General features: G+C 47.9%; 1 protein-coding gene across 4 annotated transcripts in view; it reads right to left on the reverse strand.

Moving 5' to 3' along the window:
• Positions 1-15,860, reverse strand: part of plekhg2 (pleckstrin homology domain containing, family G (with RhoGef domain) member 2) — an 80,304-nt gene extending 64,444 nt beyond the window's left edge. For all 4 annotated transcript variants that reach the window (XM_026191414.1, XM_026191413.1, XM_026191412.1 and 1 more), the window contains exons 1-2: positions 15,445-15,860; positions 2,178-2,255 (exon numbers count right to left, since the gene is read on the reverse strand). In XM_026191414.1, coding sequence (XP_026047199.1) covers positions 2,178-2,226 — 49 coding nt within the window. In that variant the 5' untranslated portion in view covers positions 2,227-2,255; positions 15,445-15,860. The remainder of the gene's footprint in view (positions 1-2,177; positions 2,256-15,444) is intronic.
• Positions 15,861-24,883: the final 9,023 nt, after the last annotated feature.

The following is a 24,883-nucleotide window of genomic DNA, read 5'->3' on the forward strand; positions in this document are numbered from 1 at the left end:
AGCAGGGAGGCTTCAAAAAGCAGCCAATCGCAGCCAAGAACACAACTTCAGATTTTAAAAAAATCCCCTCTCTCTCCCCTCGCTCCCTCATTTCTTCCTTTCCTCCTTCCTGGTGCACGCCTCCCTTTCTCCTCCTCGCCGGCTCCTTGTTCTGCAGCCTTATCTTGGGCGTTCTCGCTATTTTCTGCCTCACGCCTTTCTGTGGTTACAATCAACAGATCTGTGTGACCCTTTATGAAGTGTGTGTGTGTGAGCGCAGAAACATTGTTCAGAGTTACAGTTTATCACCACAAACCATACAACTTCCTTCACACAGTGTATTGGTGTGTGTGTGTGTGTGTGTGTGTGTGTGTGTGTGTGTGTGTGTGTGTGTGTGTGTGTGTTTGGTAATTGCAGTGTTTTTTAAATGAAGCCGTGCTCTGGTATGTTTCTGTGTGTGTTTGTGCGCGAGCGCTAACTATGGAAGCCAATATACCAGCAGAGCAACTAAACAGCATGGTGGCTGTGTGTAATTACACATCATTACTCTGTGTGTGTGTGTGTGTGTGTGTGTGTGTGTGTGTGTGTGTGTGTGTGTGTGTGTGTGTGTGTGTGTGTGTGTGTAGTCCGTTCTGCTGGGCCTCTCTGGTTTGGTTACAGGAAGTCACAGCTGAGGGAGAAATCTGAGCTGAGGCTCCAAACAGTGAAACGAGGCAGTGAAAGTGACGCTCAGCAGCGTCACAGGAAACTCAAACGCACCAAACAACCGAATATTTAAAATGTGAAATTAGTTTAACTCAGACTCACATCTGCTCAGTACTCAGACTGTTTAAAAAGCAGCGATGGAAGCTGACTCAGGTGAGAATCAACCCCACACAAGGGCGGTGTGTTACCCACTGTCTAATGTGACTGTGGTCGTGTTTATCAGGTTAAAAGAACCTTCTAGTATTAAGCAAGCATCAACCTCCAGGGTTAAAAGTATGAAGCCAACATAGAAGTCCTAGAAACTGCAGTTCCTCTGACGTCCAGCAGAGGCAGCAGAGAGTCAGTCCCATAGACTAACACTGTACAGCAGAAATGAACATGTTTACAGCCTGATACACAAACTGTTTGTTCTCTGTGGATAGTTTCTTCTTTATAACTCGCCTGTTTAAACTGTATTATAGCAGGTGAAGTTCAAGGGTTTTACTTGGATGTTACTGAGCTCTGATTAGCAGGTCTCTGTCTCAATGCATTGCTAACCAAGCTAGCTAGCTAGCATTAGCCACTGCTTCTGGCACCAGCCAAACCACTAAAGCTACATGCCCAAACAATGGGTCACAGGTGTGGGGGTGCTACCCCGGCTATCATCGTGCGAGGTACACCCTGGACGGGTCTCCAGTCTGACACAAGGCGAACACGCGTTACAAACAAATATACAAAAATATTGACTAAACAAATATTGACACTAAAAACTTTCGTTAGTCGCTCAAACAAAGAGACACATGCTGAAGTGAAAGCTACCTTTGAGCATCGACTATGATAGGACTTGAACCAACAATCACTGAAACTCTCCTGAAGGCCTCCCAACCTTTACAGCACCAACACAGCTGTTGTCCCACAGTCCAGAGCTCCTCTCACGAGAAGGGGAACGTCACGCCCACTCTGCAAATAATCACTGCACGAAGTTTCCAAAATCAAACTTTTCAGCTCAGCTGTTCTTTATGATGGTGCGTCTCTGAGGCTTTCTGAGCATGCTCACTTACTCTCACTGTACCAGCTGCACGCCAGGCTCTGTGGCGCAACGGACAGTGCATCGGACGTCTCGTGAAGAAAAAGCAATTCAAAGTTTGTGGGTTTGAGTCCCGTCAGAGTCCGTCTTTATTGTTGGAATTACACCTGATGCAGTACTGGCCAAAGAGTGTTATTGGGACATATTTGGCCTCAGCATCAGTTTGGATGACTCACCTCAGCCACATCTAAAAGAGCCAACTGTTGGGACGCACCACAAATACCACACAACAGTATCTGCTATCTGCTCCTTCACCAAAATGAGATATTTCACGTGTCTGGAGACAGTGTTATTTTCCCTCTTTTAGCTCTGTTTTTGGTTTCCACCGGCTCCTGGAGAAAAACCTCTCTCTACATTTTTCACCGGCTCATCTGAGTGCTGATGAAGGTGTCGTAAAGTAGCTTTGTCAGAGCTGGATAGACCTTACCTGTGTTACTGGGCGATCTCTGGCTGCCACGCCGTGACCCCTCAGGCATGGTGTGATAGTGTCACAGGAAGCAGAAACCTGGAGAAACACACCAAAAATCCCAGTTAGCCTCCTCGATCAACACAAACCACATCCCAGTGCGACGTGTCTTCATGTCATGACAGCAGCGGCACGAAGAGATACGAGCTTCATACAAGCTGCTCACACAAGAGAGGAGAAGAAGAAGACGAGGAGGAGGAGGGGGAGGAGGGGTCCAAATAAAAGTTTCACTCTCCCTTTGTGTGAAAACAGTGAGGACATATGTAATGTTTGGCTGAACGACAAGAATGAGGTCTCTTCTCCAAAGCCTGTGTGTGTGTGTGTGTGTGTGTGTGTGTGTGTGTGTGTGTGTGTGTGTGTGTGTGTGTGTGTGTGTGTGTGTGTGTGTGTGTGTGTGTGTGTGTGTGTGTCCACTGGAGGATAACGGCCTCCTACACAGTCATTGATACAGTAACACAGATTGACCCAATTAAAGCGTTGTACGTAAACAAGTGTTTCTGCAGCTGTCTGCAGGAAAACTGGGAGATGTGGGTCAGAGGGGAGGGGGTACATGGGGGAGAGGGGGGAGACGGGGGTCGGGGTGTCTGTAATGGAAGCCAGATGGCGAGCAGGCCTGCTGCAGGTCTGCTGCAGGTTGCTGGTCGAAAATCTTTCACTGTGTCAGAAACACCTGCAGGTTCTGCTTCATGTCCTAAAATCTAAAGAGGAACTTTCATCGTTCGTCGGACGAAAGCAGAAGAAAGTTTCTCCTCGAGTGGAAACAGTCGCTCAGCCACCGACAGCGAGGACGAGAGCCCGCCTTCCAACCTACAGCTGATCTGAGTTTAAACCGTTTGCTTCAAATTCAGAACTCAGGGGTTTGCAGCTCACTCTGATCAGGTTCATCATCACAGTAAAGACAAACACAATGAAATGGTTCATTAAAAACTGAAATATGACGCGCAGAGCTCAGTGAGGTGTTTGTGCAGTCACTGCGTCTGTGCAGCTCAACACGACGTTTCATCGTTTGTAAGGCAGGTGAGGATTTTTGGAGCGAACGAAGATCATTTGGAGCCCTGATCTCACCCCGGGCGCCGCGCCCCTCTGAAGCCTCTCGAGTAACTTGAAACCTTCCTCCTACTGAAGCACGTTCATGTGTAAGCTGTGCTGACTGTAGCAACAAATATTCACGAGACCAACTTCAACAAATATTTCATATTTTTCACATTTGATGTTTTTACTCAGGACGTTGTTGAGCATTAATGTGCAGGTTTGTAACTGGAGCTGACAAGAAGCCAGAACTCTTCCACACCAAAGACACAAACCTGACTGCAAATCTTACACAGCCCAGAGCTGCACGTGGCTCTGTGCTGCAGCGGACAGCACGCTGGGCTTCTGCTTCAACACAAGTGTTCAAAGTTTGAGTCCCTCCAGAGTTTATGAACTGCCTTTACCCCTTTTGTGTAATAACTCGCTGTATTGTCTTTGGGTGAAACTGAGAGGTGTGCAGGAAGGAAAGTGAAAGACGTGGGGCGGGTCCCAGTGTGCAGGACCTGAACACCATGATTGGAGAGTCTGAAGCAACAACGCTGCTCACTCAGTGAACCTGAGAGAAGACGCAGGACACGGTGTGATGGAGCAGCTCCAGCACTGTGGTTCTCACACACACGTACGTTTCCATCACTTTAGAGGACATTACATTGGCTGACGTTCGTTTCCCGGGTACGTTTATTCTTGTGGAATCAAAAAGCCATCATGAACAGAGCACACCGCTCACATCGTCATTCTCACCTGTCTGTGCCCACAGGAACGATTTTGTGCCATCAGCAGTTTCTGGGACTGAAAAAAAATAAAACCTAACCCTGCAGTTCCTCTAACGTCCACTGGGGGCTCCATCAGGGAGTCAGTCCCCATAGACGTTTACCGTCTGCTACACAAACTGCTTTGGTTATGGTTAGGGGCGTGGCCTCTTTGATTGACAGGTGGATGGTGCTTCACCTGAGCTGGAGCTGTGGGCCGTGTTTGTGCTGGTGGAGCCTTTTTAATGCAATTCTAACAACAGACAGACAAAGGTGGAGCTCGCACAGCACGACAAACACGCACACGTCTGTCAGTACCTGCAGCACTCAGCACACACTGCTGTGTGTGTGTGTGCACGCCAGCCTCATCAACACCTACCCAGGTATTTCCAGGTGCATCCGCTTTCAGACACACGTCATCACCACACACACACTCACACTTACAGCACGTGTGTGTGTGTCCACAAACATCAGCTCCATTAAATTAAACAGGCGTCAAACAGGATCCGGTTCCTCTGTCCGGCCGTCTCACTCCCACTGAGCGCTGGAAACGGCTTCAGCTCCCACAGCGCATTGCAGCGTTACAGACAGCGGGGTCAAAGGTCAGCGCATGTGGCTTCTTGCCAGTTCTTCAGCTCTGAATCCCGTTCCTGTTGCTTGGAGTTTGTTGTAGAAGCTGAATCAAAACACACACAGACAGCAGTGATGAATTAAACCCAGCCGCGTGCCAGTGGACCCGAGTGTCCTCCGTGGTTGGATACGAGAGTGAAATCGTCACTAATCTGTGATCCAGCCGACGTGTTTGTGGGTTCGAGTCCCGCCGGCTGCTCTTTACAGATCCCTGAGTGCAGAGCCAACACGTGTGACTCCAAGTGCCTCCTGCTGTGAGAAAAGTACCCACAGCTCAGCGTGGGCGTGGGGCACAGACACTCCAGGGTTGGTGTTTTCTGTCTGTGAAAGACGCCCACAGCTGTGTGTGTCCCTGTGGAGCGCACTGTGGACTTTACAACCACATAATATTTGAAAAGACGTTTCTCAGGATCTCCAGATGAAACCAGTGACATATAAAATCGTGTCGTCTGCACGTTCACAGTCTCGTCGTTTCGTTCTTCACGCTGTGACAGCGGCTTCATCAGATCATGTTACACGTCCACAGGTGTGGACTCACAGCAGGAGACAGACGTTACCTGAAACAGGCTGACTCACTGCCAGAGCGCCCGTGTGGCTCTGTGGAGCACGCAGGAAGGCAGGCAGAGGTTGTGGGTTCGACTCCCATATATGTTGCATGTATGCATCAACAGGAAGTTGTTCAAAGGTTGTGGGTTGAACTGGTGCATCTGTTATAAACAGCACACTGCTCTGTAATGAGTCTGCAGGCCTCAGAAGGAGAACGCTCCATATTACTGAGCGTCTACATTTTTCTGTGGACTTTGTGTTTATATGACATCACTGAGAGAGACACGCCTCCTGCTCAGTGTCGCTATTCACACTGACAGAAGTGATAAACCTCTCAGTCTGAAGCTTTCCTCAAACACACGCTACGTTTCGGACTCACTGCTGCCACCGCTCGCCACGCTGTTGTGTGATGCGTTCACTGCTGCTGGGACGCCACAGAAAAATTTCCATCCATCAGAACGGGAACGACTCACTCCCAACGGGATGAGTTAAGCCAATGTGTGGAGGAAGTGATTCAAAGGCTGCAGGTTTGAATCCCACCAGAGTCACAGTTTCCTGTACTACATGTTTCTTGTTACTAAAGAATAGAGCTGTTACAGTGAGTCCCAGGTGAGGGGCGGAGCTGGACGACCACAATGTGATCCAAAATAACTGTGAGAATGTGCAGGCCTGCTGTGAGGCAGAGATAAGGAGAGGCACAACGAGAAAGATTCAGACCAAAGAAACTCATCCAGGAGATGCAAAAGCAGCAAACTCAGGAAAACTGGTGAGTAGGGGTGAGTGGAGGCTCCGCCCCCTCTGTGGACCCCAAACTGGTTATGAAGAAACAGAAGGACGCTTCCACGAGATCCAAGAAGAACCAACGGTGCAAAACTACAAAGATGGACGAAAACCAACCTCAGAGACACACAACCAACGGCTGCTGCCCTGCTTCTGACCCACACACACACACGCACGCACGCACGCACGCACGGACACACACACACACACACACACACACACACCTATTGTGTTTAAGGAGGTGGTGGAAGAAAAGCCATGCAGGCAGAACACGCACATGGAGTCGTGACCATTCATTACCACTGTCAGAGCAGCGGGTACACTTCACACACAACCATGAAAAACACACACACACACACACACACACACACACACACACACAGTGGTCCAAGCTAAACAATCACACTGACAGTGCATATAAACTTCCAGTAGTGCTGTGAGAAGCAGAGACACACAGGCGCCTTCTCTCTGTGTGTGTGTGTGTGTGTGTGTGTGTGTGTGTGTGTGTGTGTGTGTGTGTGTGTGTGTGTGTGCGCGCGTTGTCCTTCGCCATAGTGGAGCGTTGTTGTCGTGGTGATGAGACTGAGACTGGCAGCAGTGATTTGGGGGTTGAACTGTTTTCGTTCAAGCTCAGCAGGAACCAATCAGGCGTGTTTTTGATCTATTGGTTTGATTGGTCACAGATCTGTGAAGCAGGCGGGTGCAAGTCACAGCTGCCTGATCAATAAGTATCATAGATAAACATTTCATTGGTCACTTATTCACTACGGTGAGTCTAATGCGGATGATAATGTGTGGAAAACACTTGAAACTTGGAGGGTGTTTGATAAAACGTTCAGACTGTCCTCGTTTAACATTAGCATCACGCAGAGGAGGGGGGGAGGAGATGGGTGGGGCTCAGACGGCTCCGTGCGGAGGCAACGATGCAGTTAATGCGCTGGATCGCACAAAAGGAAACTCTGGAGGAACGAACACATTTATCGATCGGCTGACCGCTGAAGCTGCATTATTTGTGGTGCCCAGCAGGGGGCGACTCTTCTGTTTGCATGTGCCTGCTGCTCACCTGATCTCTGAGCTCAGGAATCACTTCCCCGATGGCTTTGTGGTCGCAGTCACTAGTCACATGATGACGGTCAGAAAGCGTGATGAAGCAGGGGTGGGAGGGGCTACCCTATGACTGATGGATCATATTACAGTGAAATTTATGCACTAATTTTTGCATAAATGTGTCAAATCTATAGAAATGAAACAGTTTCTGTTTGTAGTCTGAGCATTACTGACCAATCAGGTCTGAGCAGGTAGTCTGCATGCAGGTGTGCAGGCCACGTGGAAGCCTCACATGACTACCAGCTCCAGTCTGACGTGGATTCATGTGGTTTTTAGCTGTGAGCAGCTGAACCCGGGTATCTGCTGCCCACACCTGAAGGAGATTTGCCTCCAGACGCTAAATCGGCCGACAGCGCGGTGGGTCTGACATCACACTGCAGCAGTCAGCACAGAGCGTTTGTGTGTTTTTAACAGTGATGGTTAACGGTGACATCACAGGTACGGGAAGACGTCTGGCACAGAGTGCACGAACAAGCACAAGGAGACAACGTTGGTTTTATTAGCTTCTGACAGTCTTGTTATCCACTGGCTGCAACTTCCTTCTGGAGACCAAGTCAGCAGCCAGGCTTCTCCCAGATTGCACAACATCCTGTCAGCCAATCAGAGGCGCAGCACTGAGTGAACGCTCTCAGCTGCTGCCCGGGTTTCTTCTCCACTTGACCCCGTCTCTGTGGTTTCGCTCATAAAGCTCGAGCTGCTTTGCCTGTGGCCTAAAAGTTTCTTCCAGCGTACGAAGAGACGATAGTTTGGCTTTGCAAACATGGCCGCTTCTGTCTCTAAATAAACCGAGATGGTGACAAACCCAAGGCTTCAAACAGTAGTCCACACACTGTGTCTGTGTTTTATTCACGGCCTCTGCTGCGTGTACATGTGGGGAGGCCTCCTCATCCTCTAAACACGACACGCCGCAGTCTGACACCGCTTCCCTCTGTGGTCACCAGCCAAGGTTACTCCTGCCCAGATTCACAAACACAGTCACATCATCGCACAGTGCAGGACGACACTCCGTGTGTGGCCTCGCTGCGACTGACATCGAGCACACAATAACACTGTTGTCCTGCTGTTTCCTTTGTGCTCATAGCATCAACCAGCTCCACAGAAACACACACTGACACACAGAGGCGTGACTGACAGTTGTTTGGCGCAGGCAGTACAGATGTTTGCCGTGGTGCGTTTAAGGACACGGACAGGCAGCTTCACTCGACGTCGCACCGTCAGTGCCGTCTCCCACACAGCTCTGCGACTCGTACGTGCTGATGTTTGTTGATAGTTTATTTAAAATGTTCAAAGAGAAAATCAAAAAGAGGCCGAGAGGAAAAGCATCCAACCTTTCATCAAAGCACACGATTTTAACGTTTACTGCAAACAGACAAAGAAGATTTGCTGATGCAGCAGAATGAAGACCTGCAATATGCGAGCGCTGCGTATGCCATCCAAATTAGTGCACGCCTGGGCCGCCATCAGGTGTGAATGGCACGATGTTGTTCTGCTAATACGGTTAGCACTGTAACCTCGCAGCACGAAGGTGGTGAGTTTGACTCCACCATCAGGCCGGGGTCTGTGTGGAGTTTGCATCTTCTCTAGCTTAGCTGGAAACTCTAAATTGCCCATAGGTGCCTGTCTGTATCTCGCCCTCCTTCACATTTTCCATGCAGTGGACTGACTCTGGCCCCCAGGCCTTATGTTTGACACCCCTGTTCTAACCTGTCCTGCAAAGGTGCAGAAGAGAAGATGAATGAGGTCTCACAGTTGATACCAGCTTGGAGTCAGTTTTCGGTTTGTGCAGCAGCGATGTGTAAAGCCGTCCCGGCTCACCTGCACCACACGTCTGCAGTTTATGGTCAGGGCTCAGTGAGGTCCAGGTTTTGGTCTTCAGCCTCTCTCCACACATGAACCAGAGAGGTGGTGCCGACTCCGTGCAGCTCTAGGGCACGCAGGTTGTGGGTTTGAGTCCCACTGGAGTCGGTATTTAGCAGGGTTTTTCTTTTTTTTACCAAACAGTAGAAACCTACAAAGGAGGCTTTGTGCTCCAAACACCTTCGGATTGTCTGCGTTCAGCGTGTGGAACGTTTCTCGTGCTGGTAAAATGCAGCTTCAGTAAATCAGCCTGACCTGCCATCGCGCTGGCACAGGATGAAACCGCCCGGGATAGCGCTGCCTGTCAGGACAATAGATGTGAGCTGGCTGATGTAAGAGAAGAAGAATGGAGCAGAAATTCCTTCAGTGAAATTTCTCCAGAGGGGGACGTAAAGTCTGACTCAGAGCAGGGAGAGAAAGTGTGACCTCTGACCTCAGTCTGTTTGCACACTGCTAAATCTGGACGTTAGTGTTTGACTTGAGTTTGTTCCAGGTCTGTCCCGGCCTGTTTAAGGGATGGAAACATCTTTTTCAAGGGCTCATTTCTGGAATTTGACCTGACCTGAGAAAACCAGCAGTAAATAACCGACCTAACAGAGTTGGTCCTGAAACACGCTGGAAACAAAGTTCAGTCAAAATCGTAAAATACAGATCCGTCGGTCACAGGTGATGTCACAGCGCCATGCAAAAGGACAGCAGACTAACATCTGTCTGACCGCTGACTGTCACTGCAGCTGCGTTGGTGTACCAAACAAACGCTGGCTCGTTGGCTGAGAAAGGTTTCTGAAGTTTCAGTCGGATCAATTCGTCCAAACAAGTCGAGAAAAACGAGCACGGTCGCGACCTGATGCGTGACTTTCCATCTTGAACTGATAGAGCAGCTTTCACACGGCAGCTTGGCTTAAAGATGACGCAGGACGTGCTGCTTTCACCTTAATTAAGTCAGTCACACATTTCTAAACATGGCCTGGAGGAGCTGCATGCCCGACGCCGTCTGATGGGACATTAAACAGCCTCCGACCTGCCAGCTCCCAGCGCTAACTGCCTGTGAGAACAGCACACATATTTGCCTGCTTAGGTCACCTGTGCCTCCTGAGTGCTCTCCGGACAGCGCTCTCTCCTTCAGTACTGAGGAGGTGTCTGAAGCACACCTTTCCTGTTGAAACTATCCCGACCGGATTCTCCCAGCATGCATGAAAACAGCCAGCTTTCCCCAGTAGGTGATAAAGATCTGCAGCTGTTGCTCTGCGCTGGGAAGCAGAGCTTGCTGGTCCCGTGGTTAGCTATGAGAATATTTAAACAGATTTCAGGGAACACCACACATAAATGTACCGTTATTACTGTACAGCTTTTCAGCAGATTCCCAGAGGAAGGACTGCACTGAGAGCTCATCTGCAGCACCAGTATGGCTCTGTGGTGCAACGGGCATGGCGTTGGACTTCTACACGTTCATAGGAGAGGGCATTCAAGGTTGTGGGTTCGAGTCCCACCTGAGTTCAGGGTTGGCTTATGTGTTTTGGTGCTAAAACAAATATGATGTTTGTGGCTCTTCTGTAAAGCTTGTTGATCTGATCCCAAAGACAGAAACACTTACAGCTGACTCCGAGCACCAAACCCAGAAAGGCTCCACATCAAAAACAACAGGTTTCCAATCCGAGTTCATGTGTGAGGACATCGTCACTGAGCTTCACGTGCTTCACTGATGATCCAGGGAAGGCGCTCAAACACTGGCAAGCATCCCAGCTCTGCACACAGACAGACATTACAGGCGAGCAGGCTGCCCCCCTGCGTCTGTTTAGAGACCGTACCATTGTACGGTTGGTGCTGGTGACTACCTAGCCCCGGCACATGTATAGCCGTGGAGACCTTGCTTCTATGGCCTCTGAGTTGTGCGGTTAACCTCCGCTGGACCTGCCAGACGCACAAACGCACATTTGAAACTTCACAGACGCACAAACCAGTCAGCTGGAAGACTTCTGAGGGAAGTTTCAGAGTTTCATGTGCATGCACACATAAATGTAACATGACGTGAATAACTTCAGTCCAGCTTTAAATACTGAAAACACACCACACATGGCTGTGCTGTGGACACAGAGTGTGACTGTCAGTGGACGCCTGAAGCATCCAGGAGAGACTCTGTGTGTGAGTGGAAACCCCCCACATGTGTTTGTGCATGTTTGTGTGACTAATATCAGACGTGAGCCTGTGTGTGTGTGTGTGTGTGTGTGTGTGTGTGTGTGTGTGTGTGTGTGTGTGTGTGTGTGTGTGTGTGTGTGTTGGCATGAAACAGAATGACAGAGACAGTGTGTTTTACAGCACTGCTGGTGATTCACGCGCCTCCAGCACACCTGGTTTACACAATGAACACATTAGAGCTTTGTTTCTATTCGGCAGAAGTCAGCAAATACAAAATGACTTTAAAGACTCTTAATGCGAGTTTGTGCTTAAAGTGGATATGAAGCAAAGAACAGACTGGAAGCGTCTCAGTGCAGCCGGCTCAGAAAGGCTGACCGTTCTGGCTGCACGGCTGGTTGATCGGTGCGAGAGTTTCATGACTGGATCTACTGGCTTCGTAAATGTAAATTAGGATTACTGTAACTGTAACTGAATAGCAGCATCTATGTCTTTATGATCCAAACTTGTCTGAGTGTGAAATATTCTGACTTCCCATCTGTTTTCCATGGACACTGGCTCTGCTGTGCTGAGATCAGCAGCGTTCGTCTTTTCAGTGAATAATTGAAAACTGCAAGATCGTCCTTTGGGCCAAATCTGGACACACACATGTTCACCAGCTTATTAGTCTGTGACGATAACACAACAAGGTTGTGCGTTATACCTTTTTGTGTAATGGACACACTAACGCTCGAGTCGTCCGATTTCTCATCCGTGTGCTTGCATGTACATGTATGTGTGCTTTGTATTTTGTTTATGTTGTTTACTGTGTTGTTCTGAGGCTGGAAACACTGCGGTATACATCTGCCGCCGGAGCCTCACACACACACACACTGCTGTATGTCACAGTAGAGCCTCTGTCTAACCTCAGACGATGCTAAATCGTCGGACTAATTATTATAAACGACAAACACCGGTCACCAGGGAAACCATCCAACCACATCCCATAATTACACTGCACGGGCTCAATATTAAAACTGCTTCCAAATAGCTGAGATGGTTGGGGTGCGTTTGATTTCTGCTCGCCTGTGAAGTCAATGGTTCTTTGTGTTTTTCGGTGCCGCCCTCTGTTGCTGCTGCCTTTCTTTCACCTGTATAACCAGCTCAGGGTTGTATGGGTTAAAGTTCACTGTGGCTGATGCAGGAAACCTTCAACTTGAATCTGAGTGCTCAGGATACTCAAGACTGCAGCTTTGAAAACGATGGAAAAGCAGAGACAATTCACACCTCCTTAAAAAATCAACCAGGAGTAATTTAGAGCGACTTGATCCCGATGTTGGAAACGTGAACATGCAGGCTGCAGATTTTAGGTTACAAACATCAGCAAGTTTGGTTAAATTAGAAGGACCGTGTGCTTTTTGTTAAGTGACAGCAGCGTCACAAAGAGTAAAGAACCTCGGCTATCTGGTTTCTAACTTCTGACTTAATGTAGAGCGCAGACGTGCGTCTAGCTGGATTAGGTGAAAAAGGGACACTGGAGGGGGTTGATGGATCTTTAAATATTGACTCTGGTGGGATTCAGACCCACAACCTTCGAATTTGTTCAGTAGCAAGTCTCTAGAAGTTCAATGCACCACAGATCCTCGCACAACTGATGGGCAGACATAAAAGAACGACCCAGAGACAATGAACCATGTTGCTTGATGCAAAGCAGCCTGATTTTGGTTTTTCAGAGCCTTAAACTGATGCTACCAACAGACGCCGGCGTCCAGTTAGCCAAACGTGCATGTGTTTGGACAGTGGGAGGAAGCTGGAGAGCGCAGACAGAACCCACGCACACATGTGGAGAACATGTGCTCCACACAGCCGACAGCATGTAAACATTAAACACCATATATGAGTGATAATAACACAGCGCTGCATTCTGCTGTAGCTTCTGTCAGCTGCGTCCTGTGAAAGCACCACTGTAGGTAACCAGCTAACCCCCAGTAGCTGGCTCTCTGAGCCGGTTTCAGCTGCTGCTCCAGAGAGAGACAGCGTCCAGCTCCAGCATTTTGGACTGCAGTGTGACAGGAGATCCTCTGTGGACCGCAGGGATCCTGCAGCAGGTGGAGAACTGGTTCATGTGCTGCTGGACCAAGAAGAAAGACCAGCAGCTGCAGACCAAGATCCACATCTATGACGACAGACTCACCGGAGAAGCAGCTGCTTACATCGCTCACGTTTTGATAACAACTGTCATGAAATAATTAATAATATCGTTAATGAGTCAGTTTAAGGTGTTTGTGGTTCCATCACAGATCCAGGCTTCTTCTGTAGGACACACTGCAGGCCCATGATGTGACTCCAGACATGTCTTCACCTCCAAGACCACGTAACACCTCGACACGATGTCATCAGCATTCAAATATCGTCGGTGAAGGAGGCGGAGCCAGAACAAAAACAAGCACACAGACCAATCAAATGTATTCATGAAGAAAAGTTGAGTCTCACTGACTTTGCAGTTTGTCCACGGTCACCTCAGATGACCTCAAGTCAACCTGTCAACCACACACACACACACACTTACTTCTTTTAATGTCTTAGTGAGGACATCTGCTTGGCATAATGCTTTCCCAAGCTGCTAACCTTAACCATCAATGAATGCTAACCATAACCTAACCATAACCTAACTGTGACCCTGACACTAAGACCACATTTTGAGTCTCAAACATGTCTTCAAACTCGTGGGGACGGGCACTTTGTCCCCATATGTGACTGTTGGTCCCCACAAGTATAGTAGCATGACAATTTTTGGTCCCCACAAAGATATGTAGACATGGTATACACACACACACACACACACACACACACACACACACACACACACACACACACACACACACACACACACACAAATATAAATAAACCAATGAGAGGTCTGTGAGGCCGGTTCAGAAAGCGCGTGTGTGTTTGTTTCTTGACAAAGAGGCCTATTAGTAAGATCGATGCTCAGGAGCTGTCATCTGCCTGCCAACACACACACTAACACACACACTAACACACACACTAACACACACACTAACACACACACTAACACACACAATTATAATTCCATTAGGGTTTTTCTAAGGCAGTAATCGAAGGGCCTTGTTGGCTGATATTCAGAGATGTAATCCCCACGGATTCAGCTTACACACACACACACACACACACACACACACACACACTGATGGTGAGAGCAGATTTCACTGATTGTGTGCGATATGATGAAGAGTCAGAGAACCTGACATTAAATTCATTTATATAAAAGTGTGCGTCTCGCACTCTTCAGACAAAAAACAGCGAGCTTGAGTCTGATTTCAGGGGTCACATGACCACTAACCACTTATGCTGACAGTAATGGAGCATTATAATCAGCTGACTCTACAGTGTGGCCCTCTTTCCTGTACTTTCAAAATAAGAGCAAGGAGCTTGCCAGTAACTAAACAACACTATAGTGAACTCACTAATATGCCAAACATGGAGGTGTTTCAAATCTGTGGGTCTATTTTCTGCAGTGGAGTGATTCAGATGTGAAGCTTTACATCATAATAAACTACAGCTCGCTGTGTGTTGACTCAGTAACAGGTAAAATGCTTATCAGCCTGAACAGGACTGATGACAACCTGCAGCTCAGACCTCAGCGAGCTTCACGTATCAGAGACAAACCATGAAGTTTGTTTTTCATATGAGCGTTTGAGAGACGAGACGGCAGATCAGATTGAAACACTTGTTCCTTCGACATGCAGAGTAACACAAGCTCAGACAGGCGGCCTGTGAACAGATGCAGCGGCAGCAGAAAGTTTAAAGGGTTAAACTGCGCACTGAGAGCCAAGACTCCTCCTGCTGCCCTCTACAGGCCGCCGCGCAAATTACAAGCATTAACACTGAAGCGCTGGCCGGTGCAGCTGTTTGTTTGTTTGTCTCTTTAAAGCAGAGGTCAGAGGTCACCTCATCTAAAGGTTCATCCTCCGGGAGCAGCAGTGGGATCATTTCATATTCACGTCATCAGATCTAGATTTTCTTTGGTTTTTTGGTCCAGATGAAATGTTGTAAAGTTGATTAGCGTAATTAATCATCAATCAGCTGTTTAATGATTATCGATTGCTAATTACATTTAAACAAATGAGTATGAAATGATACGGATATTAATTAAAGTAATTACTGGTATTTTTATCATCATAATAAACAGGGTCATAGTTTAATATGGTGCGTGTAACACAGCTGTACTTCACCGTGATTCGGGCACGCGCACAGACTTTACGAGAGTCTGGCACTGGACCTGGGCACGCGCTGGAATGACTGGCGCTTTTATTGTGTTAAATTACGAACAGGCGTCTTTTATTTTGTAAAGTAACCTCTGCTTGCTGCAAAGCAAAGAAACAGCGTGAGGGTACCTCGGAGGCATGAAGGTCCAGCAGCCGGTGAGACCCCGCTGAGCTCCGCTCGTCCCTCCCTCCCTCGGTCGGTCTTTCTCCGGTGTTCCTGCTGCTTACACGGCCGCTCCGGACGCATTGGATCTGCCAGCCTCCAGCAGCTTCCTCCACCTCCTCCTTCAAGCACAGTCAAAGCGAGTTTCCCAACACGGTTTAACGGCAATGCTGGCGGCGCTCCGGAGCCTCACTGACCTACTTGGCCAAGTTTTACACACCAAAAAGCGAAAAAAAAAATCAAAGACACAATCCAGCATATGTCCGGCCGGGACCGATCCCCGCGTCCACTTCACAGGTCACAGCGCAGGCCACGGGAGGTGAGAGGTGCGATCCGCTAGTTTGGAGATGAGCTCCGGGCGGCGCGCAGTCAGCTCGACCCCAACTGCTGCTGGACCGAGGAGGAGGAGAGAGAGGGGGAGGCAGGGAGGGAGAGAGGGAGGTCCGAAAACCATGGGAGAGAGAGAGAGAGAGAGAGAGAGAGCGTCCAGCTGTTTACAGCAGAACAAAACTCTTTCTAAGAAGCAGCTTCAGTCTGGAATGTGCCTCTAATCCCAGAGATTTACCCGCTTGGACCAGAAATTCTTTGATGGTGACATTTGGAAAGAAAGCAAGCTTCCAGTTACCCCTGAGCTGCTTCACAGCAGAGTTCAGAGGTTATTCTGCAAAAAGGTGTGCAAAAGTATGACTGATAGCACGATTTATGACAGATGTCCTACAGAAAGACCACGAAGGGACAAAAAATGACAATAAACAGCAGAAAAAGCTCCCAAATGAAACAAAAAAAGGTGCAAAACCATAAAAATGAGCAAAGGAGACAAGAAATGGTCCCAAAGGAGCGTGAAACATGCAGAGTGACTGAAAATGACTACAGAACGACACAAAACTATCCACATGAGACACACATTACTACACACACACACAAAACAAGTATTTAAAGTGAGACGTAAAAGTACCACAGAGGCATAAAAGGACAGCAGAGACACAAAAAGATCCATAAAATGCTCCGAACACGACACGAAAGCACAGAAAGACTCAGTTCCTTCTTTGGTGAGGAAACACTGAGAGTCACGCAGCGTCCACACACAGACGTGACAAATGCAACAACACATTCAGCTGAACATTTACACACGACCTGTGTGTGCGTGTGCTCGGAAACAAAAGACTTTCACATAATCATGAGAAAAATCACAAGTTTACCACAGACGAGTGGGTAAAAGAGCAGCTCAGGTCATTTCTGGATTTTCCATAGTTCATAACTCCTGCTGACTGCAGTCTACACCAACAAAGACATGAACAACACACATGGAAACACTGGAAATCCCTTTTGCCACAACATCGTGAACGATCCAGATGTGCAGATGTTGATGACACAAGCTTCACCTGAGCCCAGCTCACGCGTGGAAAACATGAACTGTTTTGTAATTGTGTTTGTGTCTGTCAGTCAGACAGTCTACAGGCGGTCACCGTGGTAACCATAGGTGTAAATCGCCTCATCTTCAGGCAGGGCGATGAGAGCAGCGAGGCCGGCCCTGTTCCCCCCTGCAGGGCAGCTTGTCAGGGGCAGGATGTGACTGAGGAGCAGCTCATTGGACGCTGGAGGTGGTGGAAATGAGCCTCCAGGTGTTTTCCCTGTAAAACTGCACAGAGAGTGAATCAGCTCTCAGATGTGCGTTACACACACACTCATGTGACACATGCAGGCCTCATATGGAAGCACTTTGTGTCATTTTTCAGACGTCTGAGCGGCGATTCATAACGATTACAGCTGCGGGAATAAACATCCTCGGGTGACTCTGGGATTCATTCCTGAGGACTTAGTTTAGTGAGAGATTTTATACTAATCACTGAATGCAAGTCATTAAAATCAACGAAAATCAATATGTAAATATTTTTGTGCTTGTGCATGTTTTTCTGTTGAAAGCCGCACGCAGAGCAGCGCTTGAGTTTTAAAGGGCTGAGTCAAACCATCAGCATCATTCTGCCCTGCAGCCACTACAAGCACCAAAGGCTGCAGTTCCTCTGACGTCCAGCAGGGGCAGCGGTGAGTCCGTCTCTGCAGACTCACATGTTAATACTTTTCAGCACAAATAAACAAGTTCACACAAACTTTTAAATTTTTACTATAACTCACATGTTTGAAACCTAAGGTTTGCATTATTGTTCAGGAGTGGGGGGGTCGACAGTCGGATGGTGCTGCCGATGCAGACGCTGTACCGGTCTGTCGTGGTGAAGATCTCGATTTAAAGGTCTTTCTCCATCCCTACCCCACCAATGGTCACGAGCTCTGGGTAGTGACCAAGAGCTTCTTTTGAAGGGGAGCTGGCCTCTCCCTTAGAAATAAGCGATGAGGAGTTTGACCATCCGGGGCTCAGAGTAGAGCCGCTGCTCCTCCACATCGAAAGGAGCCCGTTGAGCTGGTTCAGGCATCTGACAAGGAGTGAGGTGTTCCGGGCATGCCCCACTGGGAGGAGGCCCAGGGCAGACTCGGGACACGCTGGAGAGATTATATCTCGTGTCTATAGCTCGTGTTTTAAAAGTCATCCAGCAGACCGGACTGGTGTCACGGTGGGACCGATTCTGGCCCCTGGGCCTCATCTTTAATACGCCTGCTCTAAAGCATGCAGAACTAAAACATAATCTATAAACATTGTGTCATATACAGTGACTGGTTTGGCACTGCCGATGGAGACCACAAACTCATCAGTAAAGTGTTTACAGAGGTCATAGGTCAGGTAAACCATGGGCTAATTCAGGGGTGGGCAATCTCAGTCCACGAGGGCCGGTGTCCTGCAGGTTTTAGATCTCACCCTGGGTCAACACACCTGAATCACATGATTAGTTCATTACCAGGCCTCTGGAGGACTTCAGGACATGTTGACGAGCTAATTTAGCCATTTAAATCAGCTGTGATGGTTCGAGGACACTAAAACCTGCAGGGACACTGGCCCTCGTGGACTGAGATTGCCCACCCGTGGGCTAATTACTTCATTGACTTCCAAACAACCAGAGGAGTCGCCCCCTGCTGGACAGAAGAAAGACTGCAGGTGTTGATGTGAAATACTTTGAAATGTGCAACAGAAGCTAATATTAGCTTAGAAATGACAGTCTTCATGAAGTGTTCCTGAATATCGTGTGACTGGGTTATGATGACAGATGCAGTAAATATGTGGTGGGTTTATATTTAATTTAAATCCACGGCTGCTGGAAAGTTTGTGAATTTCCCTAAAAATGTACTCGTTGTTGTTAAATTATTGGTGATGTAGAAGAAACAGACGTTTGTTACCACATCTGTTCCCTCTGAAGGACCAGGCAGAGATTTATACTGGACAAACACAACCCGAGGAAACACACACACACACACTGGAATGCTGTCTGAAAAACAGAAGCAGATGTAAGAAAGTGTGAACACTAAAAATATATAGACACACACACACAGTGGGGGTAAACAGAGCTGGTCGGCTGGCACCGTCCTGTCACTGTTATTCCAAACTCAGACATTCCACAACTCACTTTCCTCCCAACAATTACCCTCCAGACTGTGTGTGTGTGTGTGCACGCAAGCAGCAGAGGTCAGGAGGTCATCGGCAAACAAAAGGAAAAGGACGACGGCTCTAAACTCTGACACTCGGGGTCCTTTCAGCAGCCCTGACGGTTCGAACACAAACAGGAAGTGAAAACGTGTTTTATGATTCAGTTTCACACAGTAAGGCGGGCTGACTGCACACACCTGGATGTCTTATTTTACACCTGGATGTTGCCGGTTTGGTGCTCAGTCTGAAGAAAGTTACAGCTGAGCACGGTGAATCGATCGATGTCTCCAGTTTTAAAATCTGTGCTCTCGACACAGGCCGAATAAAAGCGACCCTGTAGGATGTAGCACTGTCTCCACTGCTGCACAAACTTCTGCCTATGAAATATTAGCATGAAGAATGTGAGCCCAAAACCTACAACAGCCAGCAGTGACTCTGTCCCCACAGACTCAGACATGTTAACACGTTGCAGAAATAATCATATTTGTGATTCAAAGTCTTAAAACTTATTTTCTTTATTCTTGCTGTAAATTTTCAACAAAGTCCAAATCCAGAAAAATCTGTCGTTTATTAACAGTCATCTGTGTCCCTGGTCACTCCTGGTTTTAGTTGCACTGTTGTTTCTGGAGCCAGAAATGATAGAATTTAGAAACGTGCTAGCAGCTAATACAAGCTAACGCATAGCTAGGCGCATGCTAATCAGCAACACCCAAATACAATCAGAGAATTTCACATTGACTGGAGCTCACACGTCACGGTTAAATTGTTACTAAATTAACCTCACAGTCGTCAAATTATTGATCAGATGATGTCATTAAAAAGGCTCCAACAGCACAAACACAGGCCGGACGTCGCTGAGGTGAAGCCTAGCAGACAGCTAGCAGCTACAGCTAATGTCGATTTTATGAAGTGGGAATTATTTTTGTATCAGGCTGTAAACATGTTTATTTCTGCTGTAAAGTTGGACTCTGTAACATGCCAGTCTGTGGGGTCTGACTCACCGCTGGAGCCTCAACTGCCCATTAGAGGAAGTTCAGTTTTAGTACTTCCTTGTTGGTTGCAAAGTCACACGTTTTCCTGGATTTACTCCTTACACACACAAACACACAGACACACACTTAATTTCCCATTTGCTGGACAAAACTTTCATCACCACACCTGTAATTATTTATAGGAGCGACTGCAGGGACTTGTCTGCAGAAAGCTACGCGTGCACCCGAGGCAGCAGACTTCAAAGATACACATCAACAAATCAGCTGTTTCCAGCTGTCAGTGCCCACAACTTATCATCAGTCAATCAGAGTATAATCAATTAATAAAAGCTCATAATTTATGAGGACGTTTTTCTCGTAGGTGGTCTTTAAAGAGAATGCAGAATTATGGCTCTTCCACACCTGGAAGCTACATCCTGTGCATCCCGCTCTTCCTCATCATCTGTGTCTTTTTCTAAGAGCTGCACTGACAGACGGGGAGTTCATCCACGTCCTGGAGGATGTTCCACGCCATCACACCGGTGTCAGCAGGTACTGAGCGCTGCTAACAAGCACAGCAGCTGTCTGATGTTAGCCTAATGCCTCCCAGACCGCAAACTGTGCTCTGCTGGCTGATCAAGTCTCTGTGCGAGCTCGGCGGCGTTTCCACAGTTATGCGGCAGTGAAATCTGAGCAGACTACTTTTTTCCTCCCAGCTCCACCAAGCTGTGGACAGAGACCGGAGAGGATGGCGTTCAGAAAACCTCTGCAGCTGGATTTGAAGCAGAGAGCTCGCTGTGGTTAGGCGGTGATGTCCGCCTCACCACAGAAGCTGTCAGGCTTTACCTGCAGCCTCACTGGATCATCTGGAGGCTCAGCGTGAGCGACGCCTGCACTCCTGTCAGAGTCTCTGAGCTTTTTCAGATCCTGGTGAGGTCACAGAGAACCGTCGTGTCCTGGTTTCACGTCTTGGCTGTTTCCTGCATGCCGGATCAGCTAACAGCCTCGTATGAAGTCACCGGAGCGCACACCGATATTCCATCTCTAATAACCGACCACATTTCCACTGCTAATGACACGGCAGCAGCCATCTTGGCTCCGCGTGCTGTCTCATTACAGACTGCAAAACCGATGGCGGCGTGGCGGCACGACCGACCTGCATGTGTGTGTTTGAGAGTGTGTGTGCTGAAGACGGAGGTTTGAAAGCAGGGAGAGTGTTAAAGGCTGCAGGTGTTTTTATAAGAAAGGCAGATTTACGCTGCCGTGCATCGTCTCCGTCGCCTCCGAACTCTTCTGATGATTCGAGCGTCATCGTTTCTTCTGTAACTGTCAACGCCGCTCGAGCAGGAAAGAGGAAAGAAAACTGGAAAAAAACCCAACCCCAGTCCCCAGAGATGACGGGATTTAGTCATGTGCAAACAGGAACTGCACAGACTCTGTGAGAGCCTCATGATTCAGCAGCAATAATATGAGGAGACTGTTTCACTGTGGAGGAGTTTTGGTCCACTCCTCTTCACAGCGTTGCTTCAGTGCATTGATGTGTGCAGCATTTATCCATGCACAGCTCTTTGAGCTCTTAGATCTGCTGCTGTACTTGATCTTTGTCCTGCTGATGACACAGTTTGGTCCAAGCTTCAGCTATGGGACAGACGTCCTCATACTGGTGCACAGAGGAGTCCACTCAGTGACTGTGAGGGGCTTAAATCCTCACCCTGCGCAGACGCTTGGTGTGAGGTGTCTGTGCAGATATGCTTGGATTTGTGTTTCATGGGCAAACATCTCCAGCCTGGTCTGTAAAAAGGGACGTAGAAGCTTTGCAAACCTCAGCTGTGCTGCCATGAACTTTGACCTGCTACCTGAGCCCTGGACAGTCTGGATAGAGCTCTTAGGTTTTTTGCACGGTCTGACCACAAACTCACAAAAGCTTTGCTTTTATAAAGTTTTGCTGATGATTAATTAATCAGGCGCATCAGCAGCACCTGGCTGCCTGCAGGAGGGAGACTTCAGCTCTCTGTATCTTAACGTTGAGGCGAGCAGGTCTGTTGTCACTGCTCTACAGTATACTCAGGTTGATAGGGCGTTACTCCTGACATCAATAGCAGCATTTTTGCACAGATGAAGTTCATAACTTGAGTTTTACATTGAGAAAATCACCTGGAGCTCCTGGGCGTGCGTCTGGCGCAGTAATCCTCCGTGTCTGCCTCCCATTACGGCTCACCTGTTGCTCACCGCAGATGTTGGATCGCTAACAACATCGTGTTTTCTCCCAGCAGTGACTGATGAGCTCCAGTTGATGTTTTTGGAGCGTTTTCCTCATATTTGTTGGTGAAACAGCAGATTTTCTTCATTATATCTGAATTCTGCTCAGATCGGTTTATGGCCTTTAATTAGCAGAGGAGTGGAGAGGCTTTCTAACCCTGCTGCTTATTACAGACTCACACTGAACGCGTATGTGTGTGAGTGCGGGTTTGGCCTAATCTTTCGGCATCTTTGCCAATAAGCACTTACAGCTGTGGTATGTAGAGTCTGCGTCCTTGTGAGGACCGCGGTGACTTCCAGACTTCCAGAGGGCTGCTGGAGAGCGAAGGGTGGCTTCAGGTTAGGGTTTGTAATCAGCTTGGATACCTGGGAACACACGTGTGTCAGTGTGGGTCCTCACAAAGACAGAAATACAAACATATATGTGTGTGTGCTTGTGACCTAAATGTTGGTTGCGTTGCGGTCTCTGGACCTCTTCAAGGGTGCGCGAGCCTCGACACCACAAGCACACAAGCAGCGCCTCAGCCAAGAGAGAGGGAGGCAGGACGGGAGAGGATGGTCGCCAAAAGGAACGAAGCTTTTCAGAGAGTCTTTGTGTCGACAGAGAAAACAGCAGAAGATACGTGGGGGAAACCTTCTCCTTTCTTTTCTCTCAAAAGACAAAAGTTAAAGACGATGTGGAGAAGATGGAAAAAACTAAAAATTAACATGAGAGGAAAATGAAAAAGAAGAAGTTACAGGAGAGAAAAGCCAGAAAACCAAAGTGAAGAAAATCAGACAAAGAGAGGAACAAATAAAAAACACAACAGATGTTTTTAATTTCATCCTTTCTGCTGAGCTTTTAGTATTTTCTTCCTTTTCTCTTGTTTAAACGAGCCTTCAGGAGCATCTGCTGGCTCAAACCCTTCAAAGCTTTCCTGCTGTGAGACATGTTAATACGGCAAACAGGAGGCGCACCGAGAAGGTGACTCTGGGGGGACTCGAACCCACAACCCACAGCCTGACGTCATCATTTTCTTTTCTGTCCCTCGTTCACAGATTTGGCTCCAGCCATTCTCCTCCATCTCTCTCCTCCTTCTTGTCCCAGCACAGCAGGCGTCCACCCTTCACTTCTGACCCTCTTTAACGTGTCAATGACCAGGAGGACGAAAGGAAGTGACCTCAGCCCGCAATGTGTGTTCAACAGCCTTGAAGGGTCAGCTGTGGTGAGAAAAGTGGTTTGTTTTTATATGTGGTTCGAGAAAACGTCTCTGCCTGCGCACGCTGCAGTGCTCTTCAGATAAAAACATGTGCCGTGCTTCATTAGTCTACGGGAATTCTCTAAAAAGGAAATCTTCAAAATATTTAAACATCACATGTGTATTTAAGTGGAAATTCAATCCTTTTCAGGTATGAGCTCCAGCAGATTGAAATTCAAGGATGCTTGGAGGCAGCTGAGGTGGTCTGGGTCTCTGACCACGATGAGGTATCCTGGGCATGTCCTACCAGGAGGAGGCCCGGGGCAGAACCAGTACAGGCGGGAGTCATTACACCTCTCAGCAGGCCTGGGAATGCCTCGGTGTTCCCCCAGGTGAGCTGCAGATGGTGACGGGGAGAGGGAGGCCAAGTCTTCTCTGGTCAGGCGGCGTCCCGTGCAACCCGGCCCAGATAAGCAGCAGAAAATGGGCGTACAGAGAGTTTGAACGTGTGATCTAATACGTAATATCTACCCAACAAAGATGGCGGCTGCAGCAGAAGAAAAAAAGATAGACTAAAATATTTAGTGTTTATTGCCTCAAATCAAAAATCTGAGAGCTGCAGACTGAAACTTTGAGAAGTGCTGCTGAGCTCCAAACGCTGCAGACACACCGTGAGGAGCTTCAAAGTCGGGACTGAAAACTGCTGTAAAAGAGTTTGTGAGCTGAAGAACGAGCCTGTGCACGAGCAGCAGCAGTGTATGCAGAAACTCCTGCGCTGGTTATTAATGCGATCGCTGACCGCTGATCTGAGATAATCACAACCTCTGATTCCGAGCAATGCTCCTATAACACAGGCACGCCAACTGTGTGTGTGTGTGTGTGTGTGTGTGTGTGTGTGTGTGTGTGTGTGTGTGTGTGTGTGTGTGTGTGTGTGTGTGTGTGTGAGAAAGCAATTCGGCGGTTTTAGTTGTGTTGTTATGTGTAATGTCTTCATACTCCAGAGTGACATCATTGTTAGGTATGTGTGTGTGTGTGTGTGTGTGTGTGTGTGTGTGTGTGTGTGTGTGTGTGTGTGTGAACAGTCATGTTGTGGGAACATAAATCTGGTTACACACTCTCGTATTTGAGGAAAAAAAGTCGCCAAATGCAAATCATTTAGTTTCCAGTGTTTTTAAGGTGAGGGTCACAGCTCTGAGTGGAAACACGACTGTGTAGTCGTGTTTAGTCATGTCTGCAGTTTCAGCAGTGGGGGAACACACACCAAGGTTATTATCGTTAACGAAAACGAACGAAATAACGAAAACTAGAAGTGAAAAGACATTTTCATTAACGGAAATTAAAAAAAAAAAAAAGGAAAACTAACTAAAACTGTAATGAGTGTTCACAAAACTAACTAAAATTAACTGAATTTATAGCAAAAATGTGTTTAGTTTCATTGATGTGTGCGTGTCCTACAATAGTCGAG

Source organism: Astatotilapia calliptera, chromosome 14 (genome assembly GCF_900246225.1).
Source record: "Astatotilapia calliptera chromosome 14, fAstCal1.2, whole genome shotgun sequence".
Taxonomy (NCBI): domain Eukaryota; kingdom Metazoa; phylum Chordata; class Actinopteri; order Cichliformes; family Cichlidae; genus Astatotilapia; species Astatotilapia calliptera.